A 23357-nucleotide genomic window follows, 5' to 3' on the forward strand; every position below is an offset into this window, starting at 1 on the left:
TCTCCCATATATTCAGTTTATGAGATTCTCAAAAATGTGCTACGTAGATTGCAAAATGCTCTTCCTTTTTATATAGTGCATCAAGATTAAACAAACTCCCTGCTATCATCAGAAAAAAATTAACATTTTATGTAGTAAAAATAATGGCAAAAAGTAGAGGAAGGACCAAGCTCTGCTGCTGCTTAATTTCTAGCTCATTTGCAATTGTCAGGGCATGAAGTGCCAGAAAGGTCCACAGACTTGCTCCCTGTCAAGTTGTTTGCTATCAATAAGGCAAAGGAAAGTTTCCTCACTGATCATGTTCAGCTGAATAGCATGACCTGGGGGTATGGTATTTCCTGCTACTGAGCTGCCCAAGGATGAGTCTGTCCTAAAGAGGTGATTAAAGATCACCATGGTTCAACCCAGTACACCTCAAGATTAAGCCAGGGATCCCACTACTAATGCTTGCAAAGCTGCTGAAAGATGAAGAACCATACTTACTCATCCAGCTCTTCCTCCTCAGCTTTAGAGGTATCTGCATAGAGGTATTTGCTCATATCCACTGGCCTGACGTTTTTCCTTTTTGCAGGTTGTGGAGGAGAATCTCTTACGCTTCCAGGTGCTTCGGGTGCGTGATCTGGCTCATCAAATGGGTTTAAGTACTCTGGGGTATCTTCATCCTTGAAGGGATTGTAACTGTCAGCACAGGAACTTTCTTCTGCCTTTGAAGACGAAGCCATTTCAGTGTGAAGTTCTACCAAATAATAAAAAAACATTAAACAGATTTAACGAATTAAAAATTTGAAACCATTTTATCAGATATTTTAAAGGCATATGAAAAGGTCTGCTTAACTCTCAATACATAAAGCCATAGCCTTAGGTGAATTTTCATGCTTGTTCATTCAAAAACAGGTCTTTCAAAAGGTCTTTTCATTTAGACTATATTGAATAGGTGTAATTTTCTCACTTAGTACAGCTCTTTCAACATAATTAGTTATTAGTTTTCTTATTTGTCATATAAATGGTATCACAACAGATATTAAAACATATTCACAAAGTACTAGCCAATTTGTATCCTAACAAAATGTTCTTAATTGTTTATTTGAGCTTTTAATAAAGAAAAAAGACTTCCTGTATTTTATATTATTACTGGATTTAAAAACTGTGACAGTAAGTAGGTGGCCTTTTCATTTCTTAAAATTACTGAACTAAAAATCAGCTATTAAGTATTACCAGTAATTACATTTCAAAACACATGTGTGCCAATACATAATCTCACAGTAAAAACTAATTTAATTTAACCCTAAAGAGACAGATAATCAAATCACTCATCTTTTACTTGGGCCATACAACAAAAAGTTATTGGCAAGCTGGAGCTGCATGCTGTTCTCTGTGTAATGTCCTTTCTGTGGTGTCTGTTACTCTAAAGTGAATGGCTTCTGGATACTGAGTAATGCAAATCCCCATACAGCAATACAACATCTATTACAAAGACACTTAGTAATGTTAATCTTACTCTTCCTGCAGCATCAAATAATCAGAAGTACTGTTCAATACTGGATGTGATGTACTTCAAAATCTAGGCAAATAGTAACTTCAATGTAGTGTCATTAAAACCTAACTTTCAATAACCATATCCACATTACCCTTAACGAAAAGTGTTTTTCAGAGCTATGGTTACTATACTGGACTAAACATACGTTTAAGGTTTAACAGAGCAACTCTAAAAGTTATTTGTAACAAGAGTCTAAAAATTAAAAAGATGGGAGTTCCAAGTGGACTTTTCACTGCACAAATATTTGGGAAGACAAAAATCTCTAGTCACACAACCAACAAAGGGAAGCACTGTGTTTACATGAGTTTGGACGGATGATGTACCAAAGCTGCTAATCCTGGTGAATTGCTAGAAAACGTGAGTGTTCTCTACCCTGAATCCAGCCATTAGCATAGCCAAGGTGACGAAAAGCCCTACCCCACGTAGTGTGACCAACTCTAACTTACAGTGTGAACCAGAGCCATTCCTACTTGGATAGGAACATGATCTCTAGCTGCAGGTAGCAACTTCACCTACCTATGCACTGGACTCGTCACTAGATCAGGGCAAAGGCTCGGAGCAGGAAAGGCTTTAGCCCTTCTCAGGACAAGGGAGATCCACCTGCAGCGTGTGGAGGAGACCCATGCTGGAGCACGAACACACAGACAAACAACTGCAGGAAGAAGTCAGGGTGTGTATTTGCAGTATGTCAGCTGTAGTGCACGTGTTCACTCCTACCCCACAGTAAACGCTTATTCCTTAAGAAAAGGGAATAAACTACTGGGAACTCATCCTGGGAGAAAGCGTAGTTACTGCACAGCAGGTGATGTGTATTAACCCTAGTTTACGTGGTGATGTGATCATAAGCCCACATCCTTTTACGAAAGCTGTTTCAGAAAAAGCCACAGTGAAATAATATTGAAGGTCTATAGCTTAACTGGCAAGGGAAAATAAAGCATTTAAGGAAGAAATTCTTAAAAACACAAATATGATCAAATCAAGCAAGAATCCTTTAGAGTACTATAGATTAAATATATCATAGCAGAGCCCAATATTTAAAATGTACTTTTTCATTTATTTTAAGCTAAACTGGAAAAGTGGTTCTATATAGACTTAGGTCATACTAGTGTCCATTACAGGTGGTCATGGCAAGCAAAAGCTTCGCTTTGCTTGCTCTGACGTGTCCTCAGTGTGGGTATTTGCAGCTGAGCTGACTCCTTCACACTCAAAGCTTACAGGCATATGTCCAAACTGTTTTTAAAGTCAGGGGAATCAAATCCCCCCCTTACTGTATCTACAGTATATACTGGAGATACCATGCCTTGAAGGTCATGGTAGTCAGAATACTACTCAAATATTACCCACACATTTAGTGATTTGATGAACTAGACCAAGCAGAAGTGCTTTGGAGATGTGTCCTTAGAAGACAGCTCCATACAAAAAGCAAAAATAACCTAACGAAATACAGGAAAAAAAGGACCAATATCTTGTTCAAATAGCATTGCTTATTGACAAAGCTTTAACCAAACTTTTCACTACTTTAAACTTTGCTCAGATATTAGAATATTTTATCAAGAGAGTGGACAACTACAAATAGCTGCTTCTGCAACTCCATATGATGGATCACTGCACCTGCACATGAATCTGTTGATAAACACACATTATCACACCTGAGGGAAACTTTCTGATAACACAAGAAGGAAAGTCAGGAATACATCCTGCAGTTAAAAACATTCAGGGAAACAACCCCTTAAAACTATAGTGTAAGCTTTTATTTTTATTTGCTTTAAAGTGTCTCCTGGAAACAATGAGTTAAATGCTTGTTCAGATCTGATAAATTTTAAGGGGCAATGCAAATGGTTTTTGCAATTCTTTCTATTTCGACACTGGATCAAAGTGCTGTAACCCTAACTATGACAAAATTCTTTCTCTTTTTCATTGGCTCAACAGTAACTACATGTTTGGCCCCACACACACAGTGTTTCATATCAGTGCTTAGACACCTCTGGATTGTTATTAACTAAAATATTTCACAAAATCCTACACACAGGCTGAAATTAAAAAGGCATCTAAAAATGTCATTTTCAAGACACTTTTATAGGCAGAATTTTGTAGAGAGAGAACCCACTTGGCTACTCATTCTCTCTACTCTTGCCCTCCAGGATACTATTTTCCTCCCCCTTCTGCTTCCTTCAGTGTCCCCCCAGGGAGGGAGGGTTCCCACAAGGGTCCCCACCTGAACCCAAACAGGTGTCTCCCATGGGATCTCTGAAACCCTTTAGAACTAGCTTTGTGTCAGATGTTGGTCATCACAAGCATCTCTATAACCAATTAAGTTGTTATGACGATGACTCAACAGCACTGCTCTTAAAGCCACACCCACTGTCACCTGTCACTTTCCTGTAACAGACTCATTTTCTCGAAGAGCTAATGATGCTGAGAAGTGCACTTTGGCAGGCCAAACATACAACAGCTTAGAAGGGGTCTATTTCCCTCTCGAAGCTGCTGTTACATTCAGAAGGCAACAGATTCCCCTGTTCATCATTCATCATAGCTCCACATAGGACTTCGGTCTCTACATTGATAGAAATTTAAAAAAAAAAAAAGAAAAAGATGTTTGCAGTTTGGCACTTCAAGGGTCAAACACAAAATAATTTTGCATGATTAAGTAATAAAGCCACAGGGGTAGGAGTGACAACAAGAGAGGTAGAAGTATTACTACAGCAGAAGTACCAGCTGCTCTTGTGCCAGATTCTGGAAACATTACCTGCCCTAAATCCACTGAGAAACCCTGTTTGTGATAATAATCATTCTGGCACTACCTATCTGCACAATCAGCCAGAGCATCTCCAGAAATCACCCTGCCCTTCAACCCACTTGCCTTTTGTAACACAAACATATTGTGACACATCCCTTAAAACCAAACAAAACCTCCACCAAAACATCGCACATACCACTTTCCCCTTGGCAGAGGATGAAAGAATGAGCCACATGTAAGAGATACTCGGTTACGCCACAGGCTGCCTGACTGGCAGGCAGGCACACGGGCACGACGGGACGTGAGCACCCAACAAACAGCACAGAGTAAAAATGGAACTGCCCAGTGCTTCTAGAAAGAGTAATGACTGGCATCCCCATGTACCAGCGGTGATTTTCTGATCCTTTTATTCATACACTCACAACACACTGCTTTTCATGAAGAAATAGAAGGGGCAAAGTCACCATTTTCCTCTCAATTAGTTCCTGTGCTGCTCTGTGTGTAGGACTATCCTGGAACGATTTGGGGTTAGGTGCTGCATTGTAACACTGTTTTCATTTTCAGTGTAAAACATGCTGCAGGGAGCTCAGAAGTCCACACGCAAGGTAATGAAATACACTGCTGAAGTAAATGGTGTTCTAAATGACAGGGGGTGCCAGCAAAGAGTTACCTTCATGTCTTATGTGTGTTGTATACATCATATGCAACTTAAAAATTTGTATTCCTCACCTAATCAAAAAAATATCTGGAGTGATGAAAGTGTGTTGTGATTTTTCTACTTTCATTTATTGTACATGTTGACTTCCCCAAATAAGTATTTCACACAGAAATTAACTGATTTTATAATTCTGTTGCACTGTGACTAAAAATCCAAAAGGCAGTCCTCATTTGATCATGTAAAGGTTGTCTAGCATAAAGTTGTAGTGATATACTGTTCAAAGAGATTATTTTTTATTTCCCCAGATTTCTAATGTCTAGCTGACCTAGTAGATACAGAGGGAGTAAGCCTCAATTTGACATGTCAACCAAGAAACACACCTGAAGATCTTTTTGAGGTGAGTTGTTCATATGCACATTCACTCCGCTGTGCATGTAAGATCATTGACACTGAGGACTTTTTAAATCCCAGCAGCATCCAGAGCCAGCTCGCTGCTGACCCTCTGCCATGCACCACACCTACAGCGTGCACACGGATGCTGGAAGCACTCGTGACTTTAGTTTCTCTCCACCCCACATTCCCAGGGTTAAGCGATTATGGGATTAGGAAGATAGAGGGAAAGTAGCTGGTTTGTGAACAGGCACAAGAAATATCTATCTAGGAAACAAGTATCTATCTACTGGCAAGTAATCCTCCTTTCTCTTTGAGTGACTGTCAATACATACATATTCATACTCTGGGTGACTCTGAGCACACACAGGCTTGATAGGAATATCCTCTGAATACCTCTGCCAAATGGCACATCATGCCTCCTCACATCTGATGGCAGAGTACTCAGGAAAAGGAGGCTCCAGCTGGCTGCTCTGCACGTCTTGGGGAAATTAAGTAACAAATTCTATAGAAGACTCTGAACTTTCGCAAAGTCTAAGTTCCAGATTATGCCTTGTCCAGATAAAAAGATAAAGAGACTAACATGTAAGTGAACAGAAAAATACTTCATCCCTGCACACATAAAAAGTTAATCTCTTGATTTAAGCAGATCACAAGACAAGTGGAACAGGTAATGTGACTCTTTAAGCCTGTAGGAGAAAGCCTGCCTTAAACTCCTGAACCTCTGTCATGCTCTTGAGCTTCTGGGGTGGCCACCAAAAAGCTTACATTCACGTCAGGATGCAAAAGCAAACAAGCAGGCACAGTCTCAAAGAGCTTCCTAGAAAGAGATGGCAGTAATAAAAGTTCCACTGAGGTCTCAGAATAGAAGAACTATGAGTGAACAACAGGACATAAACAGGGCAGCCTTCAGCAGTTGGGCAACAGGATGAGAACAGCTACAATATTGCGTAGCTTCAAAATGCATTTCAAAACAAAGGGAAATCTCCCCAAAATGGTAAGATCTAGGTGCTCCCCATGTAGAGACACGGATCCAATTAGCCATAGAAATACACAGCAGACTTCTGCTGTTCCTGAAGACCAAAACCATCTTCTCTAATTTGTCTCAGCACCATTTTTTCTCCCCCTCAACTTTCTGTGGAAGAAGAGGACTGGAGGAAAGGCACATGTCAAGAAGGCCAAGCAAGGTAATGAGAACACAACCAGTTCCCATTACAGGGACAAGACAGGTCTGGAGTGGAAGAGTCAGTGCTTCTCAGAGGTGTCTAAGTAAAAAGAAGAATCCCTCAGGAGCCACTCATCATAACATAAAAGCTTTAAAAATGCCACACCAGATGTCCCACTCTTTGTCTGATAGCCTGGAACTCCTCAGATCTTTCAACCTGGTTTAGTGCTCCAGGAAGACACTGTCACATGAACCTTATGGAAGGTCCATCCCACCCAGATAAAAAACACCTTATGACACCATAGGAAGAATCCAGTGACACCCTGTTTATCCCAATCACTGTCCTGTTATGCTATGTTGACTGCTGCATGACAGTGACTGTGCGTGGGAGGAATACTTGGTATTCACACACCCAACAACTCAGCATTGCTGCCCACAGCTGTAGATGGGACCCAAGAGTCTGATCACAGAGACTGTCCCAGGTACACAGAATAGACCCAGAGAAATGGAAAAGTGCCCACAACTATGACTGAAGATGACAGTAAAGGCAGATGTCACCAAAAGAACCAGAATCAACTGAAAAAAACCACGCCCCTGATACCCTGAGAGTGTTTTAGGAACACAAGCAGGCTGATGTCTTTCTTGGATGCAGGCTGCTCATAGTGAACTTGCCATGAGGTATCAAGCTACTCCAGTATTAAGAAACAACACCAGCTGTTTCTGCCTGTTCCCAAGACAAGAAAGAGTGCCTGTATTTTGTGGCCATAACACCCACTGCTTTCTTCCAGAATGGGTTCTCTCTGGAAAGGAAAGAAAAGCTGGGTTTGGAAGAAGCAGTTTAGGTAGGATGGGACTTGTACAGCTTTCTCCATGGAGACGGGAGCTCTACTTTCTAGAGCAGAGAAGGAAGAAAGGAATATAGGCTGAGTATCTTAGAGCAAGTTATTTATGGACTACCAGAGAGATTTACATTCCCACTTATTCTGCTTCCCTCCATGATCCTAAGGGAATTTACTGTCAAGGAACAGACATGAAACAAAGCCAAAGATTAGGACACCAGAACCTAATCCATATATATTGGTATCTACAAAGCTGAAACAACTCACTTCTGCAACTGTAGAAAAACCTGACAACTTTATAGGAGGGAGGTGCCCAGGATAGTGGCTTTATGGCTTCAGTTGCCAAATACAGAATATAGTGCAATGTCCCTGTTTCAGAAATACAAGCTGTGAGCCACACCACAGCCAAAGTATGACAGGACTTGATCCCCACCCGCATCGTACTCTAGTGATTCCAAAGGCAGAAACACCGTATTGTGAGTAAACATTCAGCTTGTCCAAAGAGAGTGAGTGACCACAGGAGGAAACTGCAGCTTGGAAATCCATTCTCTTTGACCTGGCCTTAGAAATCCCCTAGCTGCACCCTGGGCTGCTCCTGCTCAGCGTGGTTCTTCTCCATTGCCATTACAGAGTGACTTGGTGTTTTCTGTAGGAAGAAAAGTCCTGGAGCTTTGAACAGAAAAGGTTAAGTACAGCTTCAAACTTGGGAATTAACTATGAATTGGCTTTTTGAGCAGCTGCAATCTAAAAGTGATACATCCGGCAGATGAGAGCCTGCATATCTGGGCATGAAGTTGAAGACAGCAGAGATGTTTGCTGTCCTGATGCTCCTTTCTGGCCTTACGGCCGAAATCTTATCAGATTAAAAATTTACAGGGGTTGTACATCTCACCCAAATGGAACAAGAATGGGCATGTCAGTCTGGAAAGGGGATTAACACCTAGCATGTGGTGCAAGGCATGGTGCCAGAAGGCTTAACTGAGGAAGCCATAAAAGCAAAAAAGAAGGAAGAATAAAAGAGAGAAAATTAAATTGTAATAATGAAGATTAGTCCTAACCAAGAATAGCTGTGATGCAGTTAAGATTGCAGTGAAGGAAATTATGATATAAACCATCACCCACGTGGAACAGGGTTGTTTGACAGTATGTGTTGCTCATTCATTCTGCATGAGGTGAGTACTAGTAACACCTGATAGGTCTAAAAGTCTCTGCTTCAACCAGTAGCCCCCAGCGGCAAATATACAGAATGTGTCTCAACACAAAGGATGTGACTCAAAGGATAAATCAATTTTCTAGTGGCAACTGGATCACTGCTATTGCTACCTCAGTGCTGCATGAAATAATCCTATTTAATCAAAATAAAATTTTTAATTTGTAGCCCTACAGAAATAAAAATCTATAAAAATATATTTCACTAAGCATTTGCAATTAGCAATGAATTAGGTAAAACAAACTCATTACCTTCTACATCGGGGTCTCCAAATGGATTTAATTCTGCTGCGTCAGGATCACCAAAAGGGTTCGTGCTAGAGTTGGCCAGGTCTTGCTCCCCTTCATCCAGAAAATTAAGCTTATTGATAAGCTCTACAAACAAATTGGAATATTGTTTTAAAATAGATACAAACTGTTCATCCAACATACCTGAAGCTCAAAAAGCCCTGTGTCAACAGTCCCTCGAAACACTGCACCAGGATATGACACGAACTGCACGACTAAGTTAACACAGTCCAGTAAGTACATCAACAAAGGGGAAAAAAAAAGTGAAATGAATGAAACTTCTATTTGCTGATCAGAACATTATGTAACAGAAATGGCTACTAAGAAAGCCTTCTCTTTTCTTCATTAAATAAATGTTGCAGAACATCTAACAAGCTAGATACAGTGATTTTGGTTGTTCACCTACATGTTAACTATCGGTAGGAAATTTTAATTTTTGGATGTAACGTGCACATAAAAGCAGAGAGGGGACATTTTGTCACTTTAGAAAGGTCAAGTATTACTGACTACACAACTAATGTTTTAAGCTTAGGGTCTGATGGTTTCTTTTTCTTTTTTTTTTAATTTTTTCTTTCTTGTTCATTATCAGATGACAATGGAGCTGTAGCAGAGACAGGCTCTTTCTCTATCATGTTGTTACCTGTTGGATGCACTACAAATTACTGAGAGTCATGCTGGGTGGAAGCACAGAGATAAAACTGACAGCTGAATACAGGCAGGAGTCAAAAGGTAATGGGTCACAGTAAATACAATCAGAAACAGAAAGAAAGGATGAAAGCTCATAGACCTTCAGAGGAACTGGCTGATTTAGCTGAAGGCATATTTGCTCGCTTTATGCAGTCATCTTGATCTTCATCTAAGCTGCTCAGAGCATTCAACTGGTTTACAATTTCTGTAAATAGAAGCCAGTCAAGACAAACGTAAGGCAAGGGCATTTAATGAAACAGAAGTGGAACGAACACTGTTACCAGAAAGAGAGAGCGAGGGAGAAGAGGGTAAAAGAATAGATTTAGAACGAGTCCTTACAATTATATAACTACAGCAAAGTACCTGTGTAGGTGCTTCAGTGATAATTTAACATGAAACCCAGTTAACAAGACATAAGCAAAACCTAGCCAGATTAATGGTGTCAGCAACAGCAGTTAGTTTTATGAGGACGAGTATGCACATCAGTTGAAAATTTAGACAGATGTACTAGATATAATTTAAAGACTTTTCCGGCTCATGAAGGAAACCTGAATAGTAAAACATTGTCAATCAACACAAAAACAGCCCCAGAACAATTTATCTCCCTCCCAAATCCTCAAGGCTACAGAAAACTAATCTATACAACATGCATTTTTTGTATTTATATACACACTCTGATTATTTAACATTTACAATTAGTCACCATTCTATTCTGATCTATGACAAGCTGAATTCACCTAAACAGTTCTAACATACATGATCACTATTGTTCCAAGAGAATGCAAACTGAATGTACATATCACGTGAATTTTCACTGTCACGTTATGTAAGTAACACCTTGCTGTTTGTTAAAAACCTATTTCCCCTTCTGTCCATAGTGGAGAGCTCTGAATTGCCATGAACTAGTAATTTTTAAAATGTGTTAATGTTTAATTCTAGTCAAGATGGGGATGCCTCCATAATTCTGGAAGGAAAGAAACAAAAAACAACTAGGTCTTAGTGGCTTCTGGCCCAAGGGGGAAAATTCCTCTCTGCTCCCCCCTTAACACAGTCCCATCCACAGCATCTGACAAATGGACCTTCTGTAGTAATGGGGATTGAGCCTGGGGCATCTCTAGAGACCTCAGTGTAAGTTTCTGTGGAGAGGGAACAGCTTTCCTCATCCTTTCAGATGACAAAAAGGCAAGAGAAACCTGTGCAGGAGAGATGATCCTGCTTGTTGAATATCACTGCCCCACCAACAGCCTTTTTCATCACCTGTCTTTTCCCAATGAAATAAATGGAAGATGTCTTCTGGTGTTACCAGTGAAGTTAAAGCTTCATGTCAGTCATTCCTGTATTTCCTTTAAACTTCAATTTCTTGAAGTACACGAGAAGTTACCTCTCAGTAACACTTTTAGTTTACTGCTGTTTTGAACTTGACTTTTTCTCATCCGGCTTTTGTTTGGGAAAGCAAAAGTTTGTCTTTATTCAATGAACTAGTTTTAGGGAGTAAGATATCAAACTGAGGTAAAAATTGAGTAGCGTGCTGTCTCAGTTCATGTTGGTGCTCATGGCCACCCAGAACTTCCTAGTCAGGGTGGCTTTTTCATGCTTTTTCATAGCTGACACCACTCCTAATTTCATGCCTTCACAGACAGCACAAAGAACCTGAAGCCCAAAGCAGACCAGAACCTGATAGTATTTCTGTCATACGGATAAAAACTTCTGCGCCAAATTTAAACTGCTTTGCAAAGACATACCAATCTGCAAATTACCAGGTAAAATGACCTACTCTGCCAATATCTACTGGGCATTCTAAATGCTGACAGTGACAAACCCCCAGCAGAATTCCTCTGTAATGCATCTCCCAACTGATCTGACCTTAAAGCAGAAATCTACTTACATGGGATTATACTTGTATCTGTCTACAGAGAGTTAACATAACCATCCTCAATTCCTTACTTTTAGCTCCAACAAATAAGACTATTATCCTAAAAAATAACACCAAAACTGCCCCAAAATTTAGCTTTCTCAGTGTAAAACCATACATACACCTCACAAATCTGCATAATATAATACTATCTTCTGGGAGTTTTTAAGACTCAAGATAGACAATGGAACATATCTTCCTGTACTCAAATAAAACAGAGCTGACCTCAAAACAGCAATACTAATGAATTAGTAGTTTAAAACAGGCTCAGATGCTGACATGATTTACAATTTATTATGTCAGCATGTGAAAAAACCCCCCAAAACAATTACAATCCAGTTTTTATTGTCAGAAAATAACAAATTAAGTTCAGAGCTTTAAAAAGAGGGAGTTCTTTGATGTGGTCTGAATCACCTGGTCCTATCTGCCAACCTAAACACCCATATGCACTACAATGCTTCTCATTACAATATTAAATGGTTTATGTCATATTTTGGAGTATGGAAATGGTAGGTTGGAGATTTATATCCTATATTATCTTTTATAAATCTCATTATCTACAAACACACATTAGCTTGCTCTACAAGTATGTCACATAAATCACTGGTTTGGGTTTTGGCATTTTTTTCATTCTTCTCTCTTTCTCTCTTTTTTTTTTTTTCCAAGCAGCTTGGTGATCCTGACAAAAAAAGAGTAAATGTACCAGGTTTTCAGGAGAGGTATGGTTTTGCAAATTGCAAAAAAAGAGTTACACATATTGTTATCCAGAAGCCTGCTCTTGAAACATGCTGGGATTCAGACTCCTGCAATAGGTAGCACATGGGCACGTTGCTGATTCCATGTGGTGCCCCAGGACAGCCACTGTGCTCCTGGGCAGATGGAGCAGGAGGCAGCTATTAACTTCAGCATGAGGCTCTAAGTAGCAATTAAAACATTAAGAGAAACAACATATTCATTACTGCCCTGTTTGTGAGTTATGAGGCACATTTTCTTCAAGTACATTTGGGATACCTTGTGTTCCACTGAAGACTAAGGACAGGATAATGCTGGGAGGTTTAAATCCATGTATGTTGACAGTGTAGAAACAAAATATTTGAAACTTAAGTCATGGCCACAAACAATTTTCAGCTTCACACAGAACAGTCGGGGGAGATACACATGAAAAATTTTACACATGAAAAATTTCAGCAAGAAATACTGGGAAGGAAGAGGGGGAAAGCCTGAGATGGAGGGACACTTCTTTAAGTGAAAGCAGTGCTTGGAATGGAAAACATCTTTCAGTCTGGTCAGTTGTATGGCAACAGTTCCATGTTGACCACCTCAAATTCCACAGTGCTTTTGAGGTCAGTCAGTATTGCACCACCTATTTCATAGCTGAAGAAACAGAGGCACAGATACCTACTCAAAGTTAGGCAACACATCAAGGAAGAGAAGCAGCATTTCCTAACTCACCTGCACCATCTAGAGCCCCACACAGCAGACCTCCCTTGTTCTCCCAGCAGTGGATATATATGTTAATCTAGGAAACGGTAACTTTGGCCACAATGAAAAAAACCCCCACAAACAAAACCAACAAAAATTGTTGTACACTGCAAAAAGGAACAGTGTCTGATAAAAGACTTGCAGCACCTCTTGCAGCTGTGCCTCGGGAATGGTAACTTTTCAGTCATCAACTCATCCCTTCCTTCTGTGAGAAAACCTTGAGTCAAAGGTAGGAGAACAATCCCTCCCTCTTTGCTCCTTGCACTTTACTTTTTCCAATCCCAATTACAAACATTAACAGTGCAATGCTCCCATCGTTCCAGTGAGGTGTTACAGGCAGCATCCCCGTTTTACAGTTGGGAAAACAGGCGCACCAAGGTGAGGGATTTGCCACGGGGCGCTCTGACTCAGTGAAGCATTCCAGCTCCTCAGCTGCCAACACCCAGCACAGCACAAGAGAAAATGTTGGTAGCAACAAGCTTTCAAAAGGGTTATATAACTTCCTCAATTAACTTTATGGTATTCTGTGAACACTGTTTTTGAAAGCATTCTTCACTACAGCAGTTTTGTTACATTTCCTTCTTTATACATTTTTTCCTGTTTTTCTACAATGATTCCTACCTCTTTCTCCCTTGGTTCCTCAGCTCTTCTCCTAGCTTTCCCCATTCATTATATTTATTACAGTAGTCACTGCAACTGCCAATGAAATCAATCTTGAACACATGTTGAAATAGATACTTTAGACCTTATTTATTAATGTTTACTTATTGCCCTATGTTTTATGTTCTCCCATTTGCTTGGGAAATTGCATGCACTCATTCCATCCCTCTCCTTCTCAAAGGTGGGAAAAGCTGGCCAGGCCCACAAAGCAACTCAGCCGTTGTAGCCAACATAAGAAGAAAAAGGCCAAGGCTGACTTTCCCCATGTCATGATTCATCTACAAAAAGACCAACCCAACCTTCCCATCTTGTATCGTTAGCAAACAGTATCAGAGCAGGCTGAGCAATGCACAGAAATTGTGTATTCCAGACGCATTTATTACTTCTGTCTTTCAAGGAGGTATTCTTAGCTTTGAACAGATAATTTTGGCCTTTGCAATAGCAGATGGAAAAGCTGAAATGACTCTAAAACACCATGAGCAAGGATCCTGTGTTGCATATCAGCCAGCTCACCCTTCCCATCTATCTCCAGGGATGTTCACTCCATACCCAAAGGATAGTAGACTGCCTAGTCTAACCTACATCAGATTTTTGCTTGTTTAGGAATCATTTATACCCTTGTTGAATGATGCAAAATCAATAGAGTTGAGAAGCAAGATCTGATGCTTTTCAACTGCTGCCCTTCTGCAGATGGGTTTTCTGTAGTCCTCAACGCAGTACCTGGCAGATCTTAATAAAAACCTTGTGCACCGGAGTTTCTATAGACTGTACATTACCTCTCCTTAATTTGGCCTTCTCTGTGATTATTCAATGGCCTGGTGAACATGTCAGGTTTTGTTTGATGTTGTGATCTGATTTATTCTGGTTACACTGGGAAAGAAGTTGACCTTGCAGAATGATTTCAGTGTCACCAGACTGGTATATCTCTGCTCCCTGACCAAGAATACATTATCTTGGTTCCTCAGATATTTCATTCCAGACTTTCCAATACACTCTGTGCCAGACACAAACAGCATAAGTAGAGATTTGGCCAGGGTAAAAAATGTTTAATTGAATATGTAAAACATACAGAAACATATTTGCATCCTTTCACAACACTAAATGTAACTAAGTAATAACTCCTTCAGGCTGAACCTTTTGATTGCAACGAAAGCTCAAAAAGAAGTGATGAAAGTAATGTTTCATAACACTGAACCAATGTTCCTCTGAATTTTCAAGAACAGATTTGACAATTCACTTCTCCGCTTGGGATGCTCTTCCCCCACTCTGGAGAAGGATCCTTTTATTTCAGACATTTTAAAAGAGCACTGGAAGTTATGAAGTCTGGCACCAGAAGTTAATTTTCTCTTCCTGATTCTTTACACAAAAAGTTCCTACAGAACTCATCTGGAGCAGTATTACATACTGATCTCCACCAACAATTTAACATCATCTCATCCTGATCTGACTTGCCTCGATTAGTTCAGCTATCCTGGACACACTAAGCATTTTTATCAGCAATTCAAATGTGGTTACACTATCTCACTTCACAAAACCTCACTATCAAATTCATTAAAGTCCTTTAACAGCCTCCTGATTTCTTTTCCATGAGACACCCCCACCCAAAAGGCAGCCAATATGCTGCCTGGAATTGCCATGTTATTGAGCAGAACCTCAGCATCTGTCCACGGCACAACTCATTTCGCAACTATTCTCACAAACTGTCTTCATTATTTCACCTGACCCTCTCCTCTTGTCTCCTGGCTCACTGACCCTTTCCCTCCACTTTTTCTGCTCCTCTGTTCACACTGGTTCTTTGCTTCCCTAAAATGCTACCTACTTAGTGCATTCTCTCCTAAAAACAGGACACACAGACACAAATCAACACTCTTGAATTCACAAATATTAAACTTTGTTGAGTTATGGATGGGTTCCTCTTCAATCGAGCTATCCTAAATATTGTTTTGGTTGTTAGGATTTTTTTTAAGTGAAATAAAAATACAGCATAAGGATAAAAACCATGGGACAATTAGCAAAGGACACTGTATTTCACCATGCTCGTGGCAAAACCAACCTGTAATTTTTGCAGCCTTTTCCTCTTGATTCACTCTGTTTTCTTCATCTTCTTCATTGTCTTCCTCAAAATCATCTAGGTTACCAATATCAGCTTGTTTCATACTCATCAAACTAGCCAGGCTTTGCATGTCTTCATCCCTAAATAACAAACATCATATCAGGCATTAAAATGCAGCTTGTTAATTCCACATCTGATATTACTGCATTCTTAAAAATTCTTTAAATATTTTGATGTTTTCTTCAGGGAGGTCTACGAGCTCAGATCTGATCTTGAATATAGTGAAAGAACAAAATGAATACACTCATAAATATGTATCAATTTCTGAAGGGAAAGTTTTCAATTAACAAAATTGTAAAGGGTAAAAAAATACTGCTTTGCATCAAGAGTTAACTTAATGACTGCTTCCAAAAATTTTAAACCAGCCCAGAAAGGCTGCTAAATGCTTGCTTGGTCTGCTTTGGTTAAAGTGAAAATGCTTGGCCAGACCTACTGCCCACATGCTGCATGCAATACCTATCACTACATTCATTTATAACTCCTGATGCCGTTACAGAAATTAAAATCCCTCTACTAAATATCTGAAATCATTAACAAGATAAAAAAAAGGTTAGTAAGGCACTGTCTGTTTACACATACTGGAAACCAATGCTTTCACAAAGAGCAGCTTTATTCAGATCCCTTGTTCAGGGCACTATGAAAGGCCTGTCAATAACTTACAATCTACCTGACTTATAGGTCTTCAGTCTGACACCTATCAATTTCAACGGGAAGAAGGTACATGCAAACCTAAATTGATCAGGTTTTATGAATTACGGCCTAAAACAGCATAATATAGCTATTTACTGTATAGTTCATGGATGCTGGTTGTTCCAAAAAAGTTAAATAGCTTATCTGCTACTGACTTTTTCCATTCTCATTTTCAGCTGCATTTTAACCGTGTTAAATCACACCAAAATACTTCAAAATATCATTCTTATATGGTATGCCAAGATGTGGTTCACAACAGGTTAATCAGAGAGGGGAAACAGTAATAGTAATTAATAGTAATGAATGCATCTGTAGCTTTCAAAGCATGCAGACAAAAGACTTTTTTGTGTCAAAATGTTTTAACATGGCAGCCTGGAAAGCTGTTCATGCAACATTTTTTGGGCACTTGTATTGCAGTGGGCATTGTCTACAAATGCATTCAGAATACTGAAAGCTAGAAGTAAACTGTTAGTCTTTTGGAGAGAAAAAGATTTAAGCAGAGGTAGAAGAACCATTACAGCAGTAGTTTCCCCATCTACCTCTTTTTGTTCTGCCATTCTCACATTGCCATATTCTAGAGACAGAAAGGAAAACCAAAAATACCCTCTGTCTTGGGGTGACTTTATAATGTTGTATCCCATATCACTGTTCTATGCCCAGAAATTAATTCTGTGCCTTTCTATGCCTTTAAACTGAGCCTGAGAGGGGGGAGAGGAAAAAAACCGAGCAAACTCTTCAAAGCAGTTTTGCAGTTTTGTTTTCATGTTTCGAGGACACAGAGAGATACAGACTCCTCTTGCTTCTAACAGCAGTGGCAGGAGAGGAAGGAAACACTCAGCTTGCTTTCTTTACAGCCAGCTTTCAGCTCCTTTTCCTCCGGAGAGTTGAACTTTGTTTTCCTGGGACTCTGATTTTTCCCTTCTTCCCCGCTGGACAGTTTCAACATCAGAATACATCGGGAGGACTTTGAGGACTCCTTGGCCCTGGATGTGGGCCCACCACCCCATCCCAGCTCCAAGGAGGGAGAGAGAAAGACTACGGAAGGACTCTGAAATTTTCCCAGGTTTTCTCTCAGCAGAGCAAGAGGTTTTATTATTTAGCATTATTATCCTTTTCCTGTGTGTTTGTTAAATAAATAGTTTTTTTCTCTTTCACTTTCCTTCGAGGAAAATTTATTTTTTCCCAAACCTGGTGGGGGAGGGGTGGTTGTAACCTGCCTTCTCTCAGAGGATATATTTCCAAATTTGCCCAAACCGGCACACCCTCGCTGAAACCAGGACTGTGACAAACAATCCATTCTCCAGCCACATGGATATCCAACATCTGGAATCTGACAGAAATTGCACGAGAGGTTACAGCATCTGCAAAAATAATCGGTATCCTCTGCCCTCCAAAGGCCACTGAAATAAGGGACAGAACCGAGTGAGTAAAGGGAGTGGGAATCAGTGCCCAAGAGAACTCCTTCCACAGGATGTTCTTGTGCTCAACCCAAAATCTTAACTCTGACTCCACCCTCCCTCACCTTCCAACTGCCTTTGTCCTTACTGCATTCTTTGTGAAGTATCAGTGGGCTCCCTTGAAGTCTGCCAAGGTTATTGTTGGATGAACACACACATGCACATAAAACATACACTCCTGTTGATTTCAGACCTGTAGATACTTTTAAGCTGTTGTTACTTAAAATGTCTGTAAGAGTAGAGCACAAGCCATTTGTCTCTGAAGAGCACAAGGCTGAAATCAGAGCAAGAAACAACTTCTACTCAGTTAAGAAACCAAGTATGGCAGGAATGATAGGTATGCTGAAGGATACTCTCAAATTCCACCATTCTATACAGAAAGAGCTCTTTATCCAAAGGATTCTTTGAAAAGCAACACAAAGCAGGCTATCTGGTTTAAAAAAAACCCAACAAACAACAACTTACGTGGCTTTTCCTTCCCTCAGGAAAATACAAGATAAGGAGAACTGTAGTGTGGCAGATACCACTTTCTTAGACAAAGGCTTGAATTTTAACCTGACATCTGTCTGTGTAGGCATGGGGCTGGCATACTGCTTCATGTTGATGCTGCTGGTGGCAAGCGCTTTTCTACGTCCAGAAGGAGATTCCTGAAAGCAAAGGAAAAACAAAGCTAATGTAAAAGGCGCTGTTACACTAAAACCTGCAAGTGCACAAAACAAAAAATGCACTTATTAAATCTGTAGGGGGGGTTGGGGTTTGTGTTTTTTCAAAAAATTACTATGGCCCTGTCGAGCTACAAAAAACCATTTCTTAAACTACGTCAGTCACTAATGGTGGTGGAGCTTTGAACACCTTCTTAGTGCAATAGGAAAAAAAAAAGGTTGGCCATTGTGATTAGTGGTGTTCCATACAAGATCTAGGATGTCTTTAAAGGCTTGAGCTTGAAGCAGATCCCCAGCACACATCCAGTTAAATTGCCGGGAAAATATTTCCATTTCTTTTCACAGCAAACTGGACTCGCTCTGTCCAAACTTGGATAGTTCTGGGCTAGAACTTCCAGCCTACAGAAGACATGGGTTTCAACCATGCATGTATTTTTTTACATAATGGTTTGAGGTCATCTAGTTTGTGTTCCACACTCAAATATAATACCTGAATATTTTTCACAGCAGTGGTTCTTCTCATTAGTGTTGTACGTGCACTATCAAGAGTGACAGGTTTCCGAAATGGAAGTTGACAATACTTCCAAAAATACTGATATAAATTTTGCAAGGAAAAAATAAAGAGCAAAATACAGAAAGACAAAAGCCAACATTTTATTTGAAAAGCCTAAGTTGTATTTCAATACAGAAGTGTTGCTCATGGTTTAACAATTCAGACTAATTAATCTAGAATGCATCTAAGAATCTACTCTCTTGTTCCATCTAATCTCAGCATCAATAGGAAAGGAATGATTATACGTAATAAAGCCCCTGTAACAAAAAAAAAATAAAACAAAAAAGCCCTGCTATTAATTCTTCTGAAAAATGTTCTCACAATAAGACTACATTTTACTGCAGTTGACAATTTGTGTTGAATAAAGAATACTAATTCAATCAAAACATTCAAGCATCCTTTTTCAAAGTACTTGACATTTCTGCCCAGTAGAATAAGTCAGAATGTAATATGTCATCCCCAAAGAATACCTTGTTTAAAAAACTAGCCTTATCTGACAGATTATGCACAGCAATATTATACAGAACTATTAGTGCATGTAGATACCTTATGAATGAATTTCAAAAATGCATCAAACACTTGAGAAGGATTTAGGCCCTCTCAGAAGAAATACTTAAGAATATGCAAATACTCTCAGCTGAATCAAGTTGAACAGATGCGACTCTCACAAACAATAGGAGTGCTCTTTCCCCGGCTGCAGTTGTCAATCAAAGAGCAAGATTAAGGTCCAAGGTTCTGACAATGTGTAAAATGGGAAGTACGATCTGGGAGTTTGCATTATTACACAGATATGAACAAAAATAATCTGTCATGATATCATACCTTTAGAATAACTAACATTACAACTCATTATACCAAATGCAAGGTTTACTGCAGCACCTGTTCAGGCATTTATACCCAACAGGATCTTAGACAACTCATCTTGGAAGATTTTGAATAGTTGATGTTGACAGTAAGATGTTGATCTTCGCAAGATCAACAGATCTTAGACAGAACAAATAATGAATGTGGGTATTTGCTTGCAGCCCTCCAGATGAATCACTGATGAGCCACACCATGCCTGTATTCTGATGTGCTCCTCTCAGTCTATGAAAACCACTTCTCAGCAACTGTGAATTTCCCCAATTCAACAAAGACCTGGATTTATTTCCTTGTGTAGCTACAAATGCCTTCTCAGTGCTGGCTCACCTGTTACATGCACCCAATGCCATGAGAGCAACACACAGACCTCCCACAAGGTCCCTTGGGGGGAATCATCATAGGGAACACCAAGATGCTTCAGTGACTCCAAAAAATAGGGGTACTCGGGCTACTTTCTCTTGTTACAAACACACCATCTTCTCTGGTATGTCAGATGCATATCTTTATCAAGGTAATTTCACTAAAAAAGTCAAAGCAAACAAGATAAGCCAACCCAATTTCCAATTCAATGATGGTTCTGAAGTGAAGAGAAAGAACACAAGATTGAACTTGCAAGCATGCAGAAGGTGGACACATATCAAGGCAGAAGAATTTTGAAATGATGTGAAATTACATTTTCACTTAGTATCTACTTATTGTACAAATTATCATCTTGTCATTTGCACCTTCAGATTATCTGAATCAGAGAATGAATAAGAGACATGAATAAGGAAGAGACAAAGTTCTCCCAGTGAAGATGATCATCAGCAATTCCTAATGAAATCTTCTGGGGTTAGCTGATGTAGATGAAAAGGGAGACAAGAATGCAGGCAGCTGTGTGCCAGGACAAAGGGAAAAAGCCAGCCATGAGCAAGAAGATTTTCCTATCACTGCATATCCTGATGTGCTCTGAAGAACAAGATACACTTGGCAATCGAGTTCAGTGTTCCTAAGAAATGAATAAATCTCATAACATTTTTGTGGGTCAAAGACAAGTTTACTTTCCAGGTTCCAGTTGCCTACAAAAATCTGAATTTGTAAGTTTATCATACAAAAAAAACCCAACTAAAATCCCAAAACCCAAACAAAAATAGACAGTGCCTGATCTTTCAAGTCTTATTTGGCTTCACATGCAAGATTAAGTATATCCTCCTGTCCTCCCAGAAAGGGAAGTGTTGCAATGTTTCCTCCTCTTAAGCTTTACAGGTTTGGCCTTACGTGGTTTTAGCTATGTAAGTAGAGGGGGAAAAACTTTTTGCACCTTAAAAGAATATTCTCAAAGTGCTTAGGTCCATGACTGATTTTACAACAGATTGTATCTTCTACTCTGACACACAGACAACTTCTAAAAATTGTCCTTGGATGCCAGAACACGATAATAACCACTTCTTACAAATACTGTAGCATTTTTTAGCAGAGAGAAAATAATCCAAGAATGGATTAGACAGCAAACCTACAAGCAGAGTAGACAGAACCAGGTGAGCAGTAGGCTGGAATGAGTTATTCCAAAGAGAAGCACACTTTGGTAGGATACTGAATAAATAACATCCATTTAACAGTAAAAGTCTGATCTGATGTTACTTGTGTCTCATATGAGCATGTGGATTTTTGTGGAAAGTCAAGCAGGAATCCCAATGCAAATGTTTTAATTGCTCAACTTTTCTGCTTTTGCCCATATAATCAAGGTTTAAAATGTGTAAGGCTCTGTTATGCCTCCAGGTGTTTAACATACATGTGACTGCCAAGGTTGCCACATCCTGTTTTGTGAAAGGGTGGCATGAAAAGTCAATTTTGAAGTTACAAGAGAGAAACAATCCAATCAATAATAAAGAGAGGTGACAAAATACAACACTCAACAGTGAAGATGGAGCACATTCTGTAGGAAAACAGTAATTTGGAAACCCTTTACTTTTAAGAAAGGCAATGCATTATGCAAATAAAATCAGCTATGATATCTGAATTGCAGAAAGACAGAAGGTAACATACAATGCCAGTAAAATACAAGTACTTCTATGTTACCTTCCAGCTCAAACATCCTACTGAGACTGAGAAAGGGCACTGCTGGACTCTTAAGAGAACACATGGAGCACTGGTTAACAACCATTTTCTGTTGTTTCATGTTTATTACTGTATAGTTCTAGTAAGTGAAGCAGCACACTGGAAAAAAAAGTGCCATTCTCCTAGAAATCATTAATAAATGATTAAAAATATAACTATTTGGTATGTTAGCAGAAACTACAGCAGCCTGTCTTCTAGCATAACAGAATAATGGCTGTGCTGGGTCAACTAAAGGCTCTGAGAAACCTGTACATTATTCTAAAAGTACTTTGTTTGCAAGACTGATCATTATAGTTCACTTAAGAAGAGTAAAACCTGCACATAAACACACAGCAATACTTCTCCATTATTCTCACCTATGGTGGGGAATTTCTGCTTTTGCATTCTACACTTTTCTCTCACAAGCAGCTTCACTCCCCTTGGCAGTCTCCTCCTCCTACTCCCTACAGTCCCTGAAATGCCTCAAACATACACCATTATTCTGGGTGAAATAACCCTATGTGGGCAGTATATCAAGTTCTATCAGCTGTTCCCAGCTGGCAAAGCAGCAGGATGAAGCATGTGGCTGGCTCTGCACTGAGCCCACTGAGTAGCTGATACTTGTGCATCCTGGTACTTTAGGAAAAATTTGAGCAAATTATTAAAAATCTGGAATAAGAAGAGCTTGAAGCTAGCAAAACAAAAATTAATACAGAAAACTGAAAGATTTCCTAATACCCTGGAGTACTTTGATTTCTGATTCAGACAAAAAAATATGTGGAGCAAGCAATACCCAGTTGTGTTCCTTTTTTGTACAGAAGAACATTAGTAATAATGAACTCAGGTAGTTCCCAACTTCTAAGGACACTGTGTTTGCACAGACTTTAAAAACACTGTCACCTCAGATACCAACAGAAGTGCAATTCACTGGTGCCATCAAAAAGACAAATTCCAGTCAATCTGAAGCCACAGGAATCACAAGCTGCGAGTGCAGGGCCAGGCTCAGACAAGCTCTCCCCTTGCACTCGGCTCTGCCAAAGCCTGGGGACCTACAGCACACGCACAGACACAGGCTGCAAACAGGGTTTCAAAAAGCTGTGGATGGTTTTTCAAGGAGCAGTCCCCAACACTATCCCTCCCCAGCATTTTAAGTTACTTCCACAAACCCTGAAATGGCCATCATATTACAAAGTTTGGGGCTAGAGAAGGAAAAATTAACACTGGCAAAACTGCAGTCAGCTCAAATGAAGCCAGTGAAGCTGTATTTACTGTCCCAGATACAGGGCCAGACCCACTTATCACACAAATTCCTTTGCAGTAATGCAACCATGCATTATTCCCTGCCACACCATTCCTGACTCTCAGCAGTATCAGGCATCCC

The 23357-nt window shown here is 39.7% G+C and overlaps 1 protein-coding gene across 11 annotated transcripts in view; it reads right to left on the minus strand.

Moving 5' to 3' along the window:
* EHBP1 (EH domain binding protein 1) overlaps positions 1 to 23357 on the minus strand; it is a 211591-nt gene that overhangs the window by 114523 nt on the left and 73711 nt on the right. For 8 of the 11 annotated variants that reach the window (XM_039568463.1, XM_039568461.1, XM_039568460.1 and 5 more), the window contains exons 6-10: positions 18290 to 18471; positions 15618 to 15757; positions 9611 to 9715; positions 8788 to 8910; positions 484 to 736 (exon numbers count right to left, since the gene is read on the minus strand). In XM_039568463.1, coding sequence (XP_039424397.1) covers positions 484 to 736; positions 8788 to 8910; positions 9611 to 9715; positions 15618 to 15757; positions 18290 to 18471 — 803 coding nt within the window. The remainder of the gene's footprint in view (positions 1 to 483; positions 737 to 8787; positions 8911 to 9610; positions 9716 to 15617; positions 15758 to 18289; positions 18472 to 23357) is intronic. The other 3 variants (XM_039568464.1, XM_039568459.1, XM_039568458.1) reach the window with 1 other exon arrangement.

Source organism: Corvus cornix, chromosome 3 (genome assembly GCF_000738735.6).
Source record: "Corvus cornix cornix isolate S_Up_H32 chromosome 3, ASM73873v5, whole genome shotgun sequence".
NCBI lineage: Eukaryota > Metazoa > Chordata > Aves > Passeriformes > Corvidae > Corvus > Corvus cornix.